Raw genomic sequence first — 23095 nt, forward strand, 5'->3', positions numbered from 1 at the left:
GGTGGTCAATATGCGTGACCAGTACACAGACACTCCTTATGGTCTGGTCAATAAAAGGGCACACCAAAATGTGGACTTTTGTCACTTGTCAATATGCCACAGATGTCAAAAAATCATGAGGGAGCGTGCCATTGGCTCATGCTGAGTGCTGTGTTACAGCGTTACAGCTGTGGCAACACAACCGAATGTGCGTCATTCCACTGTCAGCCGCCTGTGGACTATTTTCAGAGAGACTGGAACGACAGCGAACCGTGCACATGCCCACCAGCCATGTGTTACCACGCCCGCTCAGGACCGGTACATGCGGCTCCAGCTCCGTGATCGGTTCCGCCCAGAGACCAGAACTGCCGGAGACTGTTGGTCTGCACAACAGGCGGATTTTAGCGCAGACAGTCAGGAACCGCCTGCGGGAGCTGAATCTCCGAGCACGTCGACCACACCAGGGTCTCGACCCCACAGCAGCCCAGCAGAAATTGATCCTAATGCTCGCAAATTACAGCCACTTTATTGCTAAAGTTGTACTGTTATTTTTTCGGATAGTCACTCTGTTTTGTGGGGCCCACGGTTGGCGGGTGGTTAGCACTCTTGCCTTTGCAGCAAGAAGACCCGGTGTTCCTGGGTTCGGGCCCCGTTTGGAACAACTTCGGAACAAGGGCCTTTCTGCAAGGAGTTTGCATGTTCTCCCCGTGTGTGCGTGGGTTTTCTCCTGGTTCTCCGGCTTCCTCCCACAGTCCAAAAACATACAATATGGGGATTAGGTGAATTGGTCACTCTAAATTGACCGTAGGTGTGAGTGTGTGAGTGAATGGTTGTTTGTCTCTATATGTGGCCCTGTGATGGACTGGCGAACTGCACAACACCCCCCGCCACCCTCTGGTGGAGGGTAAAGCGGTAGATAATGGATGGATGTATACTCTGTTTGGTCACATAACAATAACTACAAGTTTTTCTTTGTGCGTTTATATTTTTGTTGAGTGTAAATTGTGACAAGCGCAAATTTGTGTATAAAGTAGCGAGTAATTCACAGCCTTATCTGTAATCATAATATCATTTTGAATTGGTGAACAAATCATTTAGTTATGATTCATTATTTAAAACATATACACATAAATCTAAAAGTTTGAGACAATTCTGCAAATTTGTTTGGGGACCTCAAAAAATCTCACCTCACACCGATCTGTGACCCAGTCTTTGGGAATCACTGTGTCCTATGTACCTAATAAAGTGGCTAGTAAGTATTACGATATATTATCATTCTATTACACTGTATTACATGATGTTGAAGAAATTTATATTGCAATACACATTATTGTTTTATTGCCCAGCCCTAAATAGCACACAGTTCCTGTTTTATATTTGGTTAGTGCCAACATGCAGAGAGGTTTGTTTTGTTTCCATCCGCATCACAAATCATTTTCTCTATTCCTTGCAGGGATGTATCTCAGGTTAGACTGAGGACACAGGCAGCTCATGACTGCTTTTGAAGACAGCACATGCAGAGACAGTAACTTATTGCAAGCAGTGCACAGTTTTCTAAAGGCTTTTGTCTGAATCTCACTGTCGAGACATTAGCCACGTGGGTAAATCTGAGATGTAAACACTGAATCCACTTGATTACGTAGCCTCCACATTTATACAAACAGCTCAGAGTCACATATTGAATAAATAAGGGCGATGAGTCACATGCGCCCAAAACTACGGGAATGAATCTCACAGACAGGGTGAGGCATTTAGTTAAGCATCCAACTGAGCACTACAATACAAAACACAAACAGGATTAAGCAAATATGAGAAAAGATGAACATGTTGCCAGACTTACTGGTTCCAGAATGTTGCAAACAAATCAAAACAGCACAGACGGCAAAGCAAATGACTTTTTATACATGACCTCTTTCTTCAAAGAATGAAAAAGCAGTGAACGATATCTGTGAAAGACGTCAAAGCCTTAAAGGCATAGAAGGCATGATTTTTTTGGGCAATTTTTAAAACTGTGGAAACATTTAAAATACAAACTAATGGTAACGCTTTCTTTTACAGTCCCCTAATTACCTGGTATTTAGCTGGTAAATTCATGGTAACACTAAAGTGTTGCTAGGTAATTACCAAGGGTAATAAGATAAGTAAATACAGTGAAACCGTTGCCAAAATACTGGGTAATGCACGGTAATGTACTCGGTAAGTAAAGTAAAACTGTACTGTAAAAGAAAGCCAAGCTTGTTTCCATGTAATTACACACATTTTTAGGGTTAGGTTTGTTAGATTACCCCTTGGGTAAATAGCTAGTAATTAGGGGACTGTAGGTACCTGCTTATTACCAGTTTATAACCCAATAATACACTTACATTTACCATAGTTTTGCCATAGTTTAGCTGTACATACCTTCTTATTAACAGCAGTAATAACACACTATAATTAACTATATAGTTACCAGGTAAATGCCCAGTATTTTGGCAACAGTTTCACTGTATTTACTTTCTTATTACCATTGGTAATAACCGAGTAACACTTTGGTGTTACCATGAATTTACCAGGTAAATACCTGGTAATTAGGGGACTGTAAAAGAAAGCGTTACCAAACTAATTTATATTCCATTCAAACCATTATGAAATGAGTTGTGATTAATGTCTGCTTTGGTAGGGATGGGTGATAATATGATAATACTGTCAGTGTGTGATAGAACATTTCCTTGCTATAAAAACAAGATACACTCGATATAACGACGACAGAACTAATTTCAACCACATTTTTACAGACAACAGTCAATGGCAATGAGAGAACAGAGCATTGATCATGAATTGAATAATGTGGCTGGAATAGCTGCAGCCACGTCCTGCTGGGTTAACACACACAGTCTAAGACAAGCCGGGGGAGGCATGTGTGGTAATGTTTTCAAGACCGCAGCCACACGACAGAAGTGAGAGTGAGTCACAACAGAAAATGATGACAGAAAATCTAAATATCTCTCAGACAATTCTTCCCCTGCTATTTACGGACTACAGAGCGAGAGAACTGAAGAAGAGCTGCCAAATGTGCCATACTTTGCTACCACGTCAAATTGGTCTAGTCGCATGTTTGTTTGGTTGGTTTTTTGCTGGGTTGGTTTGCCAAAAATGTAATCTATTTTGAGCTCTGCAAAGTTAAAAGACACAGCATGAAGGTACTTCCGGATTTAAAACTGATTTAATCATTTATTTTGTTCTCCTGTAACTTGAAGCTTTGAACCTGTAAGTAGACAGTAAGGAGACATATTATGCAAAAAAAACTTATTAATAATTTTAATACTTATATTTGGGACTCTGGTGACCCTATGAGTAGGCAAAGTGTGAAAAAAATGACACATTTTTTGTGGTCCTCCTCAGTAGTACAGGAGATAAAACACGCAATGTTTACTTCCGCATTCATTGTGATTTCACAATGAGACATTCCTGGAATTGTTGTCCCGTGGAGCTCCGCTTTGTCCCTGAAAAATGTGAGAGTAGAGGCGAGGACAATAGTATCTGGAAGAGTGGAAATCTGCAAAGTGTTCTATTCTTGGCTGCACAGTGCAGCAAAGAGTTCTACACAAACTTCCAGCCTCAGAGGATTTAAGTGTCCAGTGGATACACTTAATGACGGCAATGTGTCGGCTAGAGTCCTAACTGCTGTTAGCTGCCAGAGCCTCAGTGACGCTGACGTAGTTTCCTGTGTCTCATTTGCATTTAAAGGTGAAGTAAGTAGTTTATAGTGCCATCTAGAGGAGAGGCTGAAATTTACAACAAAGAACTGCTCCTCTGCTCACCCCCTCCCTTCCCAGAGCGCTACGGTATCCTCAGCCGGTCGAATGTCGTCCTCGTCTTCTTTCTCCATGTCAGCAGATGAGGTTCGTGAGGTGAGGGAGAGGGCGGAGCTACCGTGGCCGTAGCAGACGAAGCGGAGAGAGAGGAGGCGGGACTTCAGCTACAAGTAAAGAGACGCTTGATTTGTTCTCTCGCGTTTGTCCTTACAGGCTCCGGTAGAAACATGGCGTCTCTCTGCTAACAGTGGCTATGCAACAGTGACCCGCGACCATGTTATTTTACATGACTTTTTGAAACACTACGATAATGAAACAAAAAATATTATACAACGACTAGACAATGCAGGAGCACATAATATGTATAAAAAAGTGGATTTTGGGTCATATAAACCCATAAATACTACACATTGTCCCTTTAAGGAGACAGGCACTCAAAACCGAGTGTACCGAACCTTAAAGTGTTTTGACCCAAGCATGTCACAGACATGTTCATTAGGACACCAGGGAACTAGGTTCACTAGGGTATATAGGGTATAAGATGTTAGTTCATAAAATATAGTCTGTTTTATTTATCTAAATTGACAGCAGAAAGTGGTACATTTGTATTGTTTAAAGGCCACATTATTCTTCTCCGACTGCATTAATGCGTTATCTGACTGCGTAACCACAGAGACCACTCGAGCCTTCATACTTCTCTGTCGTGGTGCCGGATACGCACTGCAATTTCCCGCCCGATCAGTAGGGGTCGCTACGCAAGGTTGTTGTGCTTCTGGCTACAGTGAGCAATGGCATCCGAGAGAGAAAGACTGTTGTTGTTGCAGCTGAATAACATAACATAACAGTGGGCATTTCTAGACTGAAATAAATACTTATATCTATATAATAATATAATATATATATCTCAATATTGGAAAAAAAAATTGTATATCGTAATAAAAATCTTTTCTATATCACTGCGGTTTGTATCTCATGTCATCCAGCAAATTTCCGGTGCTGCACACAGGAAGTGATTTATTCAAGACAGATGGAGGCAACAACATCATTGTGGGAGTAAATCAAGACAACTACAAACAGATTTAAGTAAGACTTAAAATACAGAAGTGCCCAAGTTTTACTGCTCAAAAAACTAGTTGTTTGACAGTGTGACAGGATATATTCTTCTTAACCCTGCGCTGCTGCTGTATACACACAAACACTCTCTCATGCAGGTCTGACTAATTTGCTTGATCGAGTCTGTCAAGCAAATCAACAAACGTTACTCACTGGAGCTTCCATTCCAATCTCATTTCCATTCCACACAACACCTACATAGTTCACATTCAGGGCCTTTCAAAAACTTTAAAAGAAAAAAGAAAGCATCAAAAAGAGAGTCAAACGATAAACCCAACAAAACACATCAGTATACGCCAAAAGTTTCAGAGATGGAGATATTGCCTCAGGTCATCTGTCACGTATGAAAGGAGTGCGTCATCATGCTCCATGCTTACATTTTTCAAATAGGCTGCCAATAGATTATCAAGGAGGGCAAATGGGCAAAGTTTCACAAAGGAATGCAGAGTAAACAAAAGAACATGCCGTGATTGACAAAAACTTTGAAAAAAGGAAGTATTTGACTCAGGTTAAGGTCAAAAAGTATAATTTTGCTGTGAACATCAAACAAATCTATGATACCAGCTGCAGGGGCACAATATACTTTTTCCATATCCACATGCATCATGATATAAATCAAATCAATATTTCTGTTGGGCTGGATGATGGCTTATAAATAATACCTCAAATATTTAGGTTATACCACGAAGCTGCACAGTGCACACAGTTTGTTTTTCTGAGCTATAATTGTGTCAATTTCATGTATTTTTTAACCAACTGTATAATATTCAAGCTATAATATTTAGATATAACATTAATTTATTCAATATAATAAATATGACATTTATCAATGCAATAGTCTTTAAAACCAGGAAAAGTCATCACAGATACCTTATCATGATATGACACTATCCAAAATCTAGATGATAGGAAGATAAGATGATATCTTGTCTCATGTCACGATATAAATAAATATTGATTGACTGTGTTGCCCATTATGTGGATATTGAGTTGACTCATTATTTCTTGACTGAATGAAGGCTGCATGCACCAAGAGTCTTCATTCAGCAACCTGCTCACAATTCTCAAATGGCCAATATCTTACTGCTGGAGCTTGAGTGGAAGGCAGCGGGTTAACATAACTCAGCTTCTCAGACGCATTAAAGCCCATTTCGGACGCTTCCTTTCAGCCTGTATCCCCAGTCAGACTCTGGAGAACCTAATAGAGCCAGGCTGTGGGCATTCATGTCCTTGAGGCAGTCCAGATGATGTCCTAATCGAGGATGATACAGTCCAACATGAAGCTGGCATCGCCCCGTTGGATAGCCTGACGCCAGCCCACGCCACGCTGTGCCACAGCAGATCGTTCCGACCCAGGGCCTATGGGAGATTGAGCCAGCCTTGGGTAATGAAAGACAACAGCTTTGCCTGCCAGTGGAGCTGGTGCCATGGAGGGGGGGCACAGAGGGGGAACATCCAAGGCAGCTGTGGCACACGGACATCTCCCGCTCTACTACCTGCTGCATCACTGTTGTACTTCATTAGAAATTTCCCACAGCAGCCAGATCTATTTTTTTGTACAACATACACCAACCGCACTAATAACCCAACACAAAACTACACTGACCTGACAGCCAATCAATCGCATGGCAGCAACTGAGTCCATTCATTTTTCGTGAGATGGTTAAGATGACCTGCTCTAGTTCAAAATGGGCATCAGAATGGGTAAAGGCCACATTATACTTCTCCGACTGCGTAAATGCGTTATCCGACTCCGTAACCACGGAGACCACTCGACCCTTTCATACTTCTCTGTCGTGGTGACTGATACCCGCTGCAATTTCCCGCCCGATCAGTAGGAGTCGCCACGCAAGGTTGTTGTGCTTCTGGCTACAGTGAGCAATGGCGTCTCCGTCGACGCAGAGGGCTCTGCCTAACCTACGTAGAGCACTTTACGCAGGAGTATAAATTGGGCTGAAGAAAGTTAAGGAACGTAGCGTAGTTGTTGGTGCCAGACAGTGCTGGTCTGAGTTTTTCAGAAACTGCTCCTCTAGTGAATGGTGTTAAAAACAGGAAGTATCATGGCAGCTCTCTGAGCAAAAAGCCTTGTTGGTCATATTTAAGTTCTGACTGCTTATATTAAGTGACGAAAAATTAGCCGTGTGCATTTTTGTAGAAAACTGAGGATGCGATGGAAACATGGAATCATATCATATGTGATAACTGTAAATTAATCTTAAGTGGCAACAGTAACTCGAGTAACCACTTGTTACAACCAAGGTATAAGACCTAGCCTTGCAAACACCAATCTCATTTGAGATTGAGTAGGAGTCTGGAGAGTGTGTAGTCATCTTGTGACGTGACCAGCGGATGCATATGAAAATGCCTCTGTACATACTAGGACACACCAGGTGCCACTTTATTAGGTACACATGATGCCTAATAAAGTGGCACCTGGTGTGTCCTATTGGTAAGTATAAACTCTAACCATAACATATTTACCTCCTGCAAAGCTTATGCTTATGTTCATAACAGTATGTCCCCAACCCTTTCAGTACAGAATGGCTGAAACACATCATAACATAACCCATACACACACACAAAAATGCCATGATGTAGTAGAATCAAACACTAGCGATGGGAATTTCACACATTTTTAGAGTCGATTGTCGAGGACCACGTGTCGAATTTTTTGTCGACTTTTTTTTTTTTTTTTTTTTTTACATCAGCAGCAACAGCAGCAATGCGGGGGTGTAAACTATTCTACACTGTACTACTTCATTTTAGGCTCAAAAACATGGCTGTAATGTCCATTATTGACCATCAGAACAGCGATAATAAATATGAGGGGCAAAACAAAAGAGAAAAAAATTGGAGTCTCCGCTGGAACTGGTGTGTCGTCACTCACCAGACGGCTCAGGTTTTTGAACCTGCGCTCGTTAGGTGTCCACCAGAGTGAAGTACAGTGATCCTGACTGGGTTAGATGTCGTCTTCATTTAGCGCTTGTGTCATGCTCCCCACTCACGTCCTAAACTTAAGCGCAACCTCGTTCGCACTGCACACACACACACACACACGCTTGGACGCGCACAGCCACTCGAGAAAACGAGCCGGTGACGCGCGCACCTGCAGGATCACCTTTTCCTGCACAGCTTCTTTAACCTCCGTGGTCGTGAACTTTACGTGTTTGTGACTCTTCGACTTTTTTTACTATAAATGTATTTGTCGAGGTGCGCACGTGTCGATTGTCGATCGATTTGTCGACAAAAAAGTCCCATCCCTATCAAACACACAGGCAAATTACTTAGATCAGCTTGACAGCTGGAGGAAGGGCACAGTTTGGAAGCAGGTGAGGTCAAAGGAGGACAGGGATTGTGGGTGGAGCATGACAGAGAATAATTGGTATTCAACAGAGTCAGAGGTAAGTGATACCAGGCTAACCTCCATGTGCCCCCAGGTCTCCTCAACATGAGAACCTGTTTCACCTCCTAATTAGCACATGAATATTCCAATTTGACAGCAACACGGTGGAAGTGGATTAGCAAAGGCAAGAGATGTGGGAGAGGCTTCAGGGAACACACAGTCGGAGATGTAACGGTGTTTCTTCAGTGTCTTTTCACATTTGATCCGACCGACAATACACTGTATATATGTATATGATGTGTGTGTGTGTGTGTAAGGATTGAGTGCAACTGCTGATCCTAGAGTTGCACTTGCTGCTTCTTTTTTGAGCTTCATTGAGTCTAAACAACTGCATTGAAATATGTGTATGAGAACACGCACCCATGTGTCTGAGCATGTTTCTATGTTTATGATGACCTTGACAGCAGGTGGGTTAACTCCCAGGTGTGTCCCAGTTTTAGTGGGAGGATCAGAGGCAGGTGGGACTGAGCTTGGCTTGGTGTGTCCAGATTAATGAGCTTTCCCTCACACACATCAGCTGCTACTGCTGCTGCCTTGGCCAAGCTGGAAACAGGGACACGGAGTTGGCCCGTGTTCACTAGACTCATTTATATTGTCACACAAATGTACCAGGCTACTATGCCATGCCAGCTCTCCATAAAATTTGGATAAGCAACAAGTGCTGCTGTATTATATTCTTCTGTAATCAAGACCTGGTTCTGTTCTTGAGATTTTAACTGTAATTATTTTTCAAATGTGCTTGCCTTGCTGTTAGTCAGACCCTGTTTTAAATTCCAAAGTGTTGCCTGGCCAGGGTTAGTGCCGACTGGCACCAGCGGGATTCCTCAGAATATAAACATTATGAGACACATTCATTGGCGCTTTTATGACGGCACTAAAATCAGCCAACTAAGTTATGAGGATGAGGCGAATCTTCATAATGACAGCATATGAACTCAAACGTTTCCCTGAGTTTGCCAGTTGTATTTTTTTTTTCTCAAACCACAGGGAGCGGAGTGTGTGTGTGTGCGTGTGTGTGTGTGTGTGTGTGTGTGTGTGTGTGTGTGTGTGTGTGTGTTCTTGTAGTTGCGGCATACCGAGGACCAGTGAGGGTTTTTAACCAACAAAGTGAGGTCATTTTTACGGAGTGAGGACATTTTGGCCGGTCCTCAGTTTGTTTTCATTGATATCACTTCCTTAGGTAGGTTGCTATAACATGCTATACTCAATTTGTTAAAAAAAAAAAAATTTTGGACGTTTTTGTCAAATGTTGGACCAGCAATTTTTTGTCAAACATTTTTTTCAAATTTTTTGTCAAACATTTTTTTCAAATTTTGTGTCAAACATTTTTTTCAAATTTTTTGTCAAACATTTTTTCAAATTTTGGACCAAACATTTTTTCAAATTTTGGACCAAACATTTTTTCAAATTTTGGACCAAACATTTTTTCAAATTTTGGACCAAACATTTTTTCAAATTTTTTGTCAAACATTTTTTTTCAAATTTTGGACCAAACATTTTTTCAAATTTTGGACCAAACATTTTTTCAAATTTTGGACCAAACATTTTTTCAAATTTTGGACCAAACATTTTTTTTAAATTTTGGACCAAACATTTTTTTTAAATTTTGGACCAAACATTTTTTTTAAATTTTGGACCAAACATTTTTTTTAAATTTTGGACCAAACATTTTTTTTAAATTTTGGACCAAACATTTTTTTTAAATTTTGGACCAAACATTTTTTTTAAATTTTGGACCAAACATTTTATTCAAATTTTGAACTAATTTTTTTTTTTTTTTTTTGTCAAACATTTTTTTCAAATTTTGGACCAAAAATTTTGGGTACATTATTTTTTTAATCATTATTTTGTACGACAGTATCGTACGACGTTTTGTCAAATTTTGGGTACATTTTTTTTTAATTTTGGACGACATAGTATAGTATGCCATTTTTGTCAAATTTTGGACCAAAAATCATAATAATAAAAAAAATAAAAGTTTTCCAGCACTTTTTGCTCTTGGGCTCCACATGCAGACATGTTATGGTACTGCAACCAGTAGTTCTTTGTAGATGTCATTCATGAAGTAGATATTTGTAATTGTGTTGATTTATAAAGTGGAAATGCTGGTCCTCACTTTGTCAGCACTTTTACCTGGTCCTCAGTATGCAGCAAGTACAAGAATGTGTGTGTGTGTGTGTGTGTGTGTGGGTGCATGGGAGAGAAAGAGGGGATGAAGGACACTGATACCCACAGTCACCTGATCCTTTTTTGGAATAAACAAAAGCCAAACATGCATCATTAGTAGAATAAGATGGAAGATGGAGCAGGAACGGAGTGTGTGGTCAGTGTTGGTGGCAGCATGTGGGTTGGCGAAACAACCAGTGAGTAACTAGACGCACACACCAGCGGTGGGTGAGACAAAAGAGAACAAGTTGAAAGAGATGATGCTGGCCATTATATCTGATCTGCTCTATGTGCTGACAAAAGCATGTTACTTTGCTGTACAATCATAAAATACTTTTTTAAGGGTTTGTGGGTTTTTTAAGGGTTAGCAATATCCAGGGATAAAGTATTGTTTCATAGCTTTGTATATCCAGAAAATAAATGCATGGAAAGGCATCTACTTTGTTGCAGAGCACTGATGATGACTTTTGAAGTATGACACATAGCCAGCACTGACTTGTCAGATAGAACCAGCCTGAGACATGGACTATTGCTCTCACCAACAACAAGGCTGCCAGCAGGTACATAAGGAAAATAGATTTTAACCACAACTGAAGACTCACTGAAGAAAAACGACATTAAAGATATCTTAAAAATGTGTTGCTTTTAATCACCAATAGACGTCATTTTCTACCTGGATTGACCAAAGTGCTGTACAGAATGAGTCAATTAAAATCTGTGAAATAGAAGTGAAAATAAAAACATAAAAACAACATACAGTGCATAATAAAAGCACATAAAAAACAAACATATAGGAGTCCTCTGTCCTTTGTGGGAGTCATGTTTTAAGTGAGAGTGAATGTTCATGGCTTGGGAGTGTGGTCACTCCCCATACAACCACACTTCAAAAAACCTGAACTATCCCTTTTTCTGGATCCCAGCAATCTGTTTTTAAAATGTTTGTACCTTTTTGAAAAGTGAAGTAAATTTTTGGCCAAGCTGAACACACCAGATATTGCTTTAAACACCTCACTGTTGCAGCTCACCATTACAGCTGACCTGCATGTGACTGATTCGAAAATTCTTTTAACCATCGGAGACACAAGCTGGTGTGAAGCACCACTTGGATGTGTGTGGGCGAGTAGATGTTTTGCAGCGTTATCCCTGCAGAGGCTCTGTGAAATAATAAATGACTGACTGGAACGGCTGTTTTGTTGTCTACAATGTTGTTGAGTGGAAGGGGAGCAAGTCAGTAGCTACCTACCAGAATGACGTCAAGTCAAGAAAAAAATGAGACAGTATGTGCACCTTGGTGATAAAAGACCCTTGCAATAGCTCAGCATTCTTAGCTTTTCACAAAGACCAGAAAGAGAGGGAAATATCTGCAGTGCCCCTGGTTTGGGTTTGGCTGTCCATCCTCAAATCATCTAAATTAATACATTCTGTTTTCGAAATTTCCCTCCAAAAATATAATATAACTAAAAGCATGTCAAGAGAGGATACCTGAAAGCAGTTGGGTGGAAAACTCTCAGTTGCAATGAATAACTTTGAACTGCGATGACGCAGTGTAAATTTCGTTGACGAAAACAAAAAATGAAGTGTCAATCCATCCATCCATCCATTATCTACCGCTTTATCCTCCACATATGGATCAAGGTCTGGATTTTTTGAGTATTTTTGAAAGGTGATCAAAGACGTGATCTTTTGGGATTTCCATGCACAACTATTGTTCACTTTGCAAAAATGCTTATTGATTCCGGAGGTCAAAGGAGAATAGTTTGATAGGAAAGAAATGCAACAATGACTCAAATAATCACAGTCTGACCATCTCTAAGCACAGTGTCTGTCTACACCAGATGAGGGCCATGCACCCTTGTTGTCTGATAAGTTTGATGAGATCCTCCTAAATATTTTCATAGTTTCTTAATTGATTTATTCTTTGAAGCATGAATATTAATCTATATATATGTATATATATATATATATATATATATATATATATATATATATATATATATATATATATATATATATATATATATATATATGTGTGTGTGTGTGTGTGTGTGTGTGTGTGTGTGTGTGTGTGTGTTTATAACTGCAATGCCTTGACTATAGTGAGGTAAAAAAAACAATGGTACAGAATTGGCATAATCATTTATTTTGGTGTTTCGGTTTCGTTTTCGGCCAAGTGTTTCCTGATTTTCGGTTTTTGGATTCGGCCAACAATTTTCATTTTGGTGCATCCCTACTTATAATACCTAAAGAACTGACCAGTGTATACAACACCGTTGCATGTTTTTATTTTTAAAGCAATCCCAGAATTATTAACAAAAATGTTGACAACCCTCCTGTTATCTTGCAAAGATAACAATTATTCTATGGGAATTCGGAATCGAGAGCTGTAAAACCATTCGTAAAAATTAAAGCTCAAGTAATAACTTCTGTCACCAAAACACTGCTACTGTTGCTACCTCCCCAGACTCACTCCATGCCTTACATGAGCCTGCAGTTGTTTGCTTCCATGGCTGTGTGTAAAAGACCACAGACAGACTGGTGCAGACGCTGCATGTCTTCTTAAATGTAATTTGTTTCACAGCCACAATTCATGTGAGAATGTACACTCCCATCTCATCATCATTATCATCATCGTCGTGTTTTAAAGTTCCCTGAGTTTTTTTTTCTTTGTTCTTGATCACTGCCTAACCAGCAGCTCAAAACACACCTCCAAATGAATCAGACCAAGATTACGTGTCATCTAACTTGCAAAACTGAAGTTGGACACATCCGAATGCAGCGCATCACACACTTCAGACCATGCACTATAGATAGTTCAAATATGTGGCCAGCCATGGCAAAACCGGTCACAAGTCTACCGAGGGACATTTATTTACAGATTCTGAAAGTGTGATTTCTTTCCAACAACGGCTAGCACATGTAAATCGGATAATAGGAACAACTAGGAATCGATTCACAGCGAACAAACAACCTTAATCAAAATACAAAGTTTATGGTTTTAAGACCCACAATACTGTGATTTGAAGCATTTAGTGGCTTTTTCCAAACTTCAACTTGAACAATTTGAAACAATTGAACGAAAATCACTCATTTTGAAAAAAAATATATTTTTTCATGTTTTACTCGTTTTGCGCTGGGCCAACTTACGCCCTCTTTAGCCTAGGCGGGCGACATATGGCCTATTTAAGGTCTATTTTCTGACCATTCACCCTCATTAATTGTTTCAGAACACTGGGGTTCATTCCTTGACATAAAGCTGTATTTCCCCTCAGTCATATGAATTTGTTGCTGTCTACTAGCGTAGCTGTTATGCTTTGGCTTTATCTCCACCAGCTGTGATAGTGGAGAGAATAGTGGATAGGGAGTATGCAGGTTCTTGCCGCGTGTGTGGGTTTTCCCCGGCTTCCTCCCACAGTCCAAAAACATGCAATATGGGCACTAGGTAAATTGACCGTAGGTGTGAGAGTGAATGGTTGTTTGCTTGTGGCCCTGCGATGGACTAGCGAACTCTCCAGGGTGTACCCCACCTATGTCAGCTGAGATTGGCTCAAACATGGATGGATGAATTGAATTGACAAGCAAAAACATAACCATAAAAAAATGACCTTATTTGATTACACTATTGAACTATTTGTTACTGAAGGGAGGGGAATTACGAGGTGCACACATACAACTGACACTGACCTCTCTGTCCAGTCCGGCTGCCACAGTCACTATGTATCCAGTCTCACTGTTGATGATGAACATGTTGGGAATGGGGCTGTGGGGCGTCTGTGAGAGGATGCGGTAGCGAACCATTCCGTTTGCTGTGGTGGAGTCGTCCGAGTCAGTGGCCGTCACCTGCATCACGGACGAGCCTGTGGAGGGAAAGTTAGTTTGGAAGAGTCAGAACAGGACAGAATCATCTGAAAAATTGAAAGCTGGTTAAACAAAATAAGGAACAAAGAAAAACAAGAAGGCGACATTCATCAAAATACAATGTGCTTTTGAACAAATATATATATATATATATATATAGAGAGAGAGAGAGCGAGAGAGCAAAGTAAAGGTTTTTTACAACCCCATATATGTAAATTTGTACAAGTTCAAAGAGAAGTGAGCAAACACAGAAGACAACAAACCCATTTTTAAACAACAAAGAAGTCAATCAGACTTTACAAATTGCTGTGACGTCCTCTGTTCTTTGCAAAAAGAAACCCTGAGAATGAGAGCCATTATAGAGCAGGGCACAAATAAAATAGACAAAATCTGTTAAATTAGCCGCTATTCTGAGTCCTGCTGTTTTGTTCTCTGTGGAGAGCCAAGCAAGTGGGCCAAAGTTTCCATCTCTGCAGAGTCCATTTAGTAATGAGCAGCACTGGGTCTTCTGCCATTTCCACCAGCCATTATTTCAGCCTTCAACAGCACCGTGGCTGCCCTTAATGCTCCCATGCTCTCTCCCTATTTGTCTTTGAATCACAGATAAACACGGCCATTTAAGGCAGACAGCGATGAGGAGGTGAGGTGGAGGGAGTGTATGCATGGCCCTGGGTTCACTTACACGTACGTGTGTGCATCTGTATGCATGTGCTGGTTTGTGTCCTCGCAGCACAGATCAGGGTGACAGGCTCCCGTGTCCCCTACATCTTCCCCCTCGCAGAATTATTGATTTGCACAAGTTTGTCTGCTAGGGCTCGCAAATGCGATCGGGCAATTAGGAGCACTTTGTGCTGGAAAGAGGAGAGATCACCTCGCCCTCTCGCAGGCTTCTGTGAAAATGTCACTTTCCATCAGGCAGCCATTTACAGGCTGCTGCTGCTGCTGCTGTAGAGAATGTCAGCTCACAGGAGTGGGACAGCAGAGAAAACAGACAGTCGAAGCATGAACACGCATGGATGAGACGACATTGTGAGAGTGAGATGAGGTCATAGGAACTGAAGTGTAAAAAACACAGAGGGAAGCAGAGAAATGAAGAAAGTGGTAATTTTAACGCCTATATGTTAATTACGTAATCTAAAATAGTTAGAAATTTGGGATTCTAAACAATACATAAATATTTGCAATTTAAACAAGCTTATCATCGCCAAACACAGTTGAGTTGCAGCAGGCAAAGGAGGTGACAAAGGTCAAATCAAAAATGATCTGTACAATTAAATATTTGTTGAGCCCTAATAGTAAATACCCCATTAATGATGCCTTGTTATGACTGTGGGCTGTAAAGTGTCTCATCAAACTAATGCACAGGCACTCTTTTTACCTCAGTGTGCACAATGGTGGGTGCCATTCTGGAAATGTGCTAAACCAGTGGCATTCTTATTATTACTAAAACAAAACAAAAAAAACACCTTACATCACAGGTTTTGCAACAAAAAAAAGTCTCCAGTGATGCAGGGCAGCTACTAAATTCACGGCCGTTTGGTGATCCACTGTGGGTCTGCACACTTACAGGTGTCTCCATTCCCATAATTGGGTCTAGATGGCACCATGACTCCTGTGACAGCCTACATAGACAGGATAATTGGAGCCTTGGATTTCTATTTCAAACTTCATTAAGTTCCAAAGCAGGATTTGTCACTTTATCCAGCAAGAAAATATTTCAAGGGAAGACAGGAAGAATTAAAAAAAAAAAGAAGAAAAATAATTACTGCTCTTTCACCAAGGACAATGACAATATACAGTGTGAACAACCTTTCCAGTCCTGTGGTGTGAGGGACAAGATGTGATTTAATTTCAATAAAGAGGCTTCAGTAATAAATATGATGATGGTGTGCTTTTTTTGGATGGATGCTTGAAAGGGTTCATCTCTGAGCCTGTTTAATTCCTCTTTAATTTGAATGCTAATTCTAAATCCTAATTGCCTTTCCGCCAAAATTTCTGGAGCTGAAAATTCAAGCGGGTTGGCCGTTCACAGATCACTGTGAGGTCTAACTGCTATAGAGTTAATTTGTTCCACTGATATTTGTAAATGTGCAAATTGTGATCCACACGTATTTCTTGATTTGTATGCGTGTTTTGAGATCCACAAATAAAAAAAATCCAATTTGTAACTTTGATTGATTTTTACAAATAAAGATGACATTTGTAAATAACGTGACATTTGTAAAACTGAAATGTGCATTTGTGAATTGTGATTTCGGATTTGTGGATCGCCAGAAAACGCATACAAATCAAGAAATACGCGTGGATCACAAGCTGCACATTCGTGTGGATCTGTGCAACTTTCATGTAAAGAATGTCTCAAAAATCTGTAACTGTGGAAAGCGAGAAATGCGTCTTTCTGGCGATCCACAAATGTGAAATCACAATTCACAAATGCAAATCTCACTTTTACAAATGTCACATTATTTACAAATGACATCTTTATTTGTAAAAGTCAATATACAAGTTACAAATTGGATTTTTTTATTTGTGGATCTCAAAACACGCATACAAATCAAGAAATAAGTGTGGATCACAATTTGCACATTTCCAAATATCAGTGGAACAAATTTAACTCCATAGTCTGCTGGCTAAACATTAGTCAACCAGAATGAACATCCCTCCATAGCCTCCCAATTAGAGAGGTTTGAAATAAAGGGGATGATGGACATCAACAGAGCAAAAGCAGCCAGACTGGCAAACTCAGATGCAAAAACAGGAAGCCGAGGAGGAAATTGCATCAGGGAAAAGACATATAAACATATAAAGACAAACAAATCGGTGAGATGGTTTATGCTGACAACTAAAAGCAAACTTGCAATGGTAAATCAGGGAGTGAGAGGGCAAGGGATGGATAGTATATAAGTTGCCTTGAAGAGTGTAAAAAAAACCAAAAAAAAAACAACTATTTAATGCTACCTTTTAAAACCCAGTAACACAACATAATATTGATCAAAGGACAATGAATGATAAAATTCATACACTGAGTCGTGTAAAAGTGTGCTTGGAAAACATGTTTCCTAAGAGTGATAATGTGGATAATGAGTTTGGCCAAATCGATTTTGTCATGAGTGACTGGTTAAGAGTGGGCACCTTAACCAGAGATGTTTCTATTGTCTCTGAGCAAATAAGGCAAAGAACAACATTGGGGCCCCCTTTATGGTGGTATCCCAATGTTACATTGCAGTTTACAAACAACCTGGTGACATTACTGTGGGGCTGTATCAGTTGTTCACTGGGGGCCTCCTCTCAACTCAGGGCCCTAGACACCACAGCTATGGCTCTGGCCTCAACACAGGGGCCTGTTGATATCTGTTTTTCTATGGCAAATCAGTGCAGCCAATGGCCAATAATTGATGCCTATTTTCATCTGCCATATATTGAGCTGATTTTCATTTTTTTCCTCCATGATAAATAATACAACAACATTTGTTTAACTTTAGAAACCAGTTATTGAACAGCACCAATGGTATACTGTATCCACTCTACATTTGATTGTATGCAGTATTTTCAATAAAAAAATAAAGAAGAAATGTATAATAAATACATGATACAGGTCATCAAACAAGTTAAAAGAATATAAATACAGCTTTGGGTAAAAAAAAAACGTTTTAGTGACCTAGCAACATTGCTTAAGATATCATTATTTATTTAGGTGAATGTGTCTGGCTGCTGCATTTTAGACAAGCAGTAATATTTGAAGGTTTAGGCAAGTGAACAGGCTGCAGTCAACCATGAAACATGAACATGAACAAATGAAGGCACACGGGACAGTTTCATGATTTCTCCTGGAATGAAATTGTGATTTTTGGAAGGTTTTCTAAGCTGGTATTAGAAGGATTTGACAACTGAATTGACATGTTGGGTGAATATTTGGCCCCAGATGATATTTGTTATTGTGTAGTGTAGTTGTGGACGTTCCCAGGCTTCCCTAGTTATAATATAGGTTCAAGAGACCCCAAGTTGCTTTTGGTGGCTGTGCAGGCACAAACAAAGAGTTGCATACAGATGAGCTGTACGATGGGTGTGAGTGAGTGAATTGCAAAAACCAAAGTGTGAAGCACTTTAAGTGGCCGACAAGACCAGAAAAGCATGATATAAAATAGAGACAATTTATGATTGGAGTCACATTCAGGCCAATTTCATGCTAAACAATGTGCTTTCATGTTTCTGTGAGTTCACTCTACATGAGTGACCAACAGTGGGAGTCACAGACAACACAAACTCTTTAATGGAGAATGCTGGCTCACTTTAATTTGGTTTCATGCCTATCGATCGACCCCAGAGCACTACTGTCTGATCTCTGTCATGTGTTTTGTTTGGGTATTTCTCTATGTTCCCTCTCATTCTTCTTCTCCCTGATGAACTGCTGTTATGTTCCTGTTCGGGGCTCAGCCGCCGTCGCCCCGTTCTGGTCTGATTGATTGAGGCGACTTTAGTTGTTGCAGACTCAAATTTCCAGCAAGAAAAAGGTGCATGAGACACAATGGGGTAAGACACTGGCAGGTCTCCCAAAGCCTTGTTGAATATTTTATACCTAGGAACTGCCAGTCACAAACAGATTAGGGGTGACAGGCTATGACTTGTAAAACTTGTCAACAAGCGGGTGTTCAGCTTAAATAACAATTAGGATTAAAGGTTCCGTTTGTAACAATTAGGAGGGCTTATTAACAGATGCACTACCCATTTTGTATGTCTGTATAAGTGTATAATCACTTTGAAAAAAAATACATTTGGTTTTTGTAGCCATAGAATAAGCCTTTTAATATACTTAAGCTAAGGGGTTTACTTCAATGAGACAACCAATTTGAGCCAAACGACTGAGAGAGTGGGATACTGGAGAGATCAAGTGTTTACATCCATTTGCTGCACTCTCATCTTCAGAAGTCACTAAGAGTCACCAGTAGTCCTCACAGAGACTATGGGCCAATTCCAATTCCTATCTTAACCCTCAATCTCAACCCTTAATCTTAACTGGCCCTCAAAACCAAGTGTTGAGGGTTATTTTGTCACTTAGAAATGGGACACCCCTTAAATGCAGATACGTCTTCAGACTGTAGGGGGCAGAATAACGCGAAAGCTGCGTCCAGTCTGTCAACTCCAAAAAAGAAGAAGAACACGTTTACTTCAGGATTATTTATTTATTATTTTATTTCAGTCAAGTTATTAGGTTGTCAGTTAGTTATAAGATGATACTCATACAAATACCACAACCACGGACATATTCAGCTGACAGTTACCACACATCGGCCGACTATTGACAAAAGATCATAAAAATTAAAATTAATGTTACGCAACAATGACGTCAGTAATCCATAATATGGGCCTAAACTAAGATAATACAATGGTTTTCATCATTTTTATATCTCTATTAACAAAGAAAATACTTCATTTGTATCGCACTCGTTTCGCTGCTTTCGACGCCATCTTTCTTATGTGAAAACACGCAAAGCATTCTGGGTAGCCCTTGCTCCCAAGGGTGGTCTCGGAAAATCTCAATATTGAGGGCGATAAACTTGCCCCATAACTTAATTTTTCTGACAATCGGGACAGCACTTGCACTAGGAGCGCACATTTTTGAGATTGAGGGTTAAGCAAGGAATTGGAATTCACCCTAATTCTGTACCAAATAGGATGTAGCAATGCAACATTATGGATAACAACTGCCACAAAACAACAACAAAAAATAAGACGGTCCAACATACTGTGTAAAATGTGTTTATCCACCTGCTTACATCACTCATTTTCTTCCCTCCTCCATAAATCCTTAATTACAATCACCAAGGAAGCACAAGGCTCTTAAATCTTTCCTCAACTATCAGCGTGGTGCAGCAACCCCATGTCGTCCCTTGGGAGGGCAAATCGGCTGTAAGAAAAGGCACTGAGCTATTCGTTTTGATCTCGTTCTCTCATTTCAGAGATATCTTTTTGAGAAAGACGCTCCATAAAAGGGAACAAGTTGCAGTCAGATTTGGGGAGGAGGGGGGGGGGGGTGCAAGGGAGCAAAGGAGAAGGACTGAACATCAGAGGGCAGACATTCTCAGCACGTGGCAGCTGTTGAACACAAGAGCTTTCTGAAGGAGTCACATCGTGTCGACAAATCTTTATCGGAGGCCACTTAACATGAAGCAAGGACAGTCTCATGTCACAGGCTTGAAAAGCATTAGATCACTTTAGTGACCTTAAGCCCAATTTATACTCCTGCGTAAAGTGCTCTGCAGAGTCCTCTGCGTCGACGCAGAACCTGTTGTAGAGCCTCTGCTTCGTCTCCAACTGCACAGAATATTTTTTAAGTGTCCGTCACTCCGTCAAGGGACAACGGAGAAGGCAAGAGCTGCGATTGGTCCTCAGGACAGGCCGAGCGAAGCTGCTCTGTGCCGGCTCACAGTGAGCACCGAGCGTCCACAGAGGGCGGAGGTGATCCCCGCCGACTTCGTCGATGCCAAACTATAAATACGTCATATCTTAACACACACAGCACATGTTTAGACTCTAAATGGTTAATTTCTCGCCTCAAATTATCTTAAAACTGCGTTCCGTGACACAGAAAATGACAAACGGCCGCTGTTTCAACAACAACAGTCTTTCTCCCTCGAACGCCATTGCTCACTGTAGCCAAAAGCACAACAACCTTGCGCAGCGACCCCTACTGATCGGGCGGGAAATTGCAGCGCCTATCCGTCACCACGACGCAGAAGTATAAAGGCTCGAGTTGTCTACGTGGTGACGCAGACGGATAACGCATTACGCAGTCGGAGAAGTATAATGTGGCTTTTACTCGAAAAGGCAGTCTTTCATGTGTTTTGCTCCCCCATTTCATGGTGTAATGTTCGCCAGCTAACCACATCTAACTGGTTTAGCAGGTTTCAGGAGGATCGGCCTCCTACTTTAACACTGAACCTCATTTATTTCTCATTGACAAGACCTGAATGGAATCAGCTCGCTCATTTTGTCATGTACTAGTTTGTCAGGTTTGATTGCCCATGCAAATTCAATTCTATTAGTCACAGATTCATTTGGTGCTGAGCAGGGGCTGTTTCAAACAGTTCCTGACTGACAGTTTGATCACATCTCTCCCTGTGTAACATCTGGGGATGGTGATAAGGGTGGTTTCCAGTTGGTGTCCCATCTTTGATGGCTTTCACACAGTGGTAGATGAGAAGTATTGTAGTGCTTCAGAGAACCTTTGATAGCTGGTTCTGTAGATACAATATGTGATATGACTATGGTTTTACATATGTATTTTCCCCTTTGGGTGACTTATAGTACTTACAGTATAGGGATTAGTTGCTATAACACAATGATTTAAATATGAGCTATCCAAAGTGTTTATAGCGCTCATGTGTGCTCAAAGCGCCATCATGGCATTCAACGGTGCTGCAACATTGAACGGGACACAACACTTTGAATCAACAGAGATCGATCAACATATCACAAAACTGAATATATCTGATCCATATAATCACCTGGCTTGAGTATGAAAACAGAGAGGACATTACAACAGACCTACAGTATCATGACACAAGCCTGGAGGAATACAAATGGATGCAATCTGACTTCGTGAAAAACATTCAACTCTGAATTCAAGTGTCATTTTAGCATAATGTTAGCATTAGTGATGGAATGTAAATAATTGCAGTGTTACTGTCCATTCGAGGCAGATGGCTGCACATTTGTTTCTTCCTGTTAAAGGGAAGTGTTTCTCTCTCCACTGATGCCTAGTGCTTGCTCATTATGTGAACTGTTGGATTTATCTTCTCTCTATAAAATTGTAAAGGTTTCCGCTTTACTATGTACATTGCCTAAAGATAATATATGGTGTGATTTGGCACGACACAAATTAAGTTTAATTGAATGGAAATTAAAATGTGTTGCTTTTGGGTCTTGTTTTATGGCAGTTATCCACCTCTGCCATCTCTCTGGATCATTGGGCATCTGGTAATGCTCTCCTAGCTTGTCTCCGTCTGTTTTGGCATCCCGCGACACAACAGCTATGCACCTTTTTTATTTTTATGATGAAAACTGCAGGTGAAAAGACAAGCTTTCTGACATATTGCATGATTTACATGTTGATTAGTACATATGTCAAAGAGGGGCTTTTTTGATGATTTAAATGCTTTCTCAATGGTGTGGTCGTACACTTTAAGAACATTTCTAATTTTTCGTGGACAGCTGTGCTAGTAATCATTCAATGAAGTCATTGTATTCAAGAAATTGCATTGGTGTCAGGTGGAGGTTCTCTATCATCAATGGCCATAGTCACGTTCAGGAGTAGGCTTGATATGTGCTTCATCTCATATCAAGCAAGTATTTGACAAATAAGGTAGTAAGGAATTGTTTAACCTTCATAAAAGTTTATGGGTTCCATTTTTAAAGTTTTCTTGCATTTTATTACCCTCTATGGAGGTTATCTTTTTTTTGGTCTGCTTTTGTTTGTTTTCCTGTCTGTTTGTGAGCAGCATAACTCAACAAGTGAAGGACATATTTTGATAGAATTTTCTGGGTATGTAGGTTATGGCACAAGGCAGAAATTATTAGGTTTTCGTGGTGATCCAGATTGTTGTAAACTGAGCAGCCTTGGCAGAGTTTCTTGGGTTTTAAGTTTTCCTGTCAATAAGAATTTATATTTCAAAAAACATTTAAATGCAGTTTTATGTGTCCCTTCTCATGCTTTTCTTTGTAGCTCTGGCAATAACATTTTATTTTAATATCCCATTCTCACTGGCTATTAACGTAGCCATTAGCC

At 40.3% G+C, this 23095-nt stretch overlaps 1 protein-coding gene across 1 annotated transcript in view; it reads right to left on the reverse strand.

Annotated features, from left to right (window-relative positions):
* Positions 1-23095, reverse strand: part of cdh4 (cadherin 4, type 1, R-cadherin (retinal)) — a gene marked incomplete at both ends in the record, with an annotated part of 306806 nt that overhangs the window by 41615 nt on the left and 242096 nt on the right. Inside the window, one exon of the mRNA XM_083888036.1 lies at positions 14137-14309. Coding sequence (XP_083744162.1) covers positions 14137-14309 — 173 coding nt within the window. The remainder of the gene's footprint in view (positions 1-14136; positions 14310-23095) is intronic.

The sequence above is a fragment of the Microchirus variegatus genome, assembly GCF_963457635.1.
Source record: "Microchirus variegatus genome assembly, chromosome: 4".
Classification (NCBI taxonomy): Eukaryota; Metazoa; Chordata; class Actinopteri; order Pleuronectiformes; family Soleidae; genus Microchirus; species Microchirus variegatus.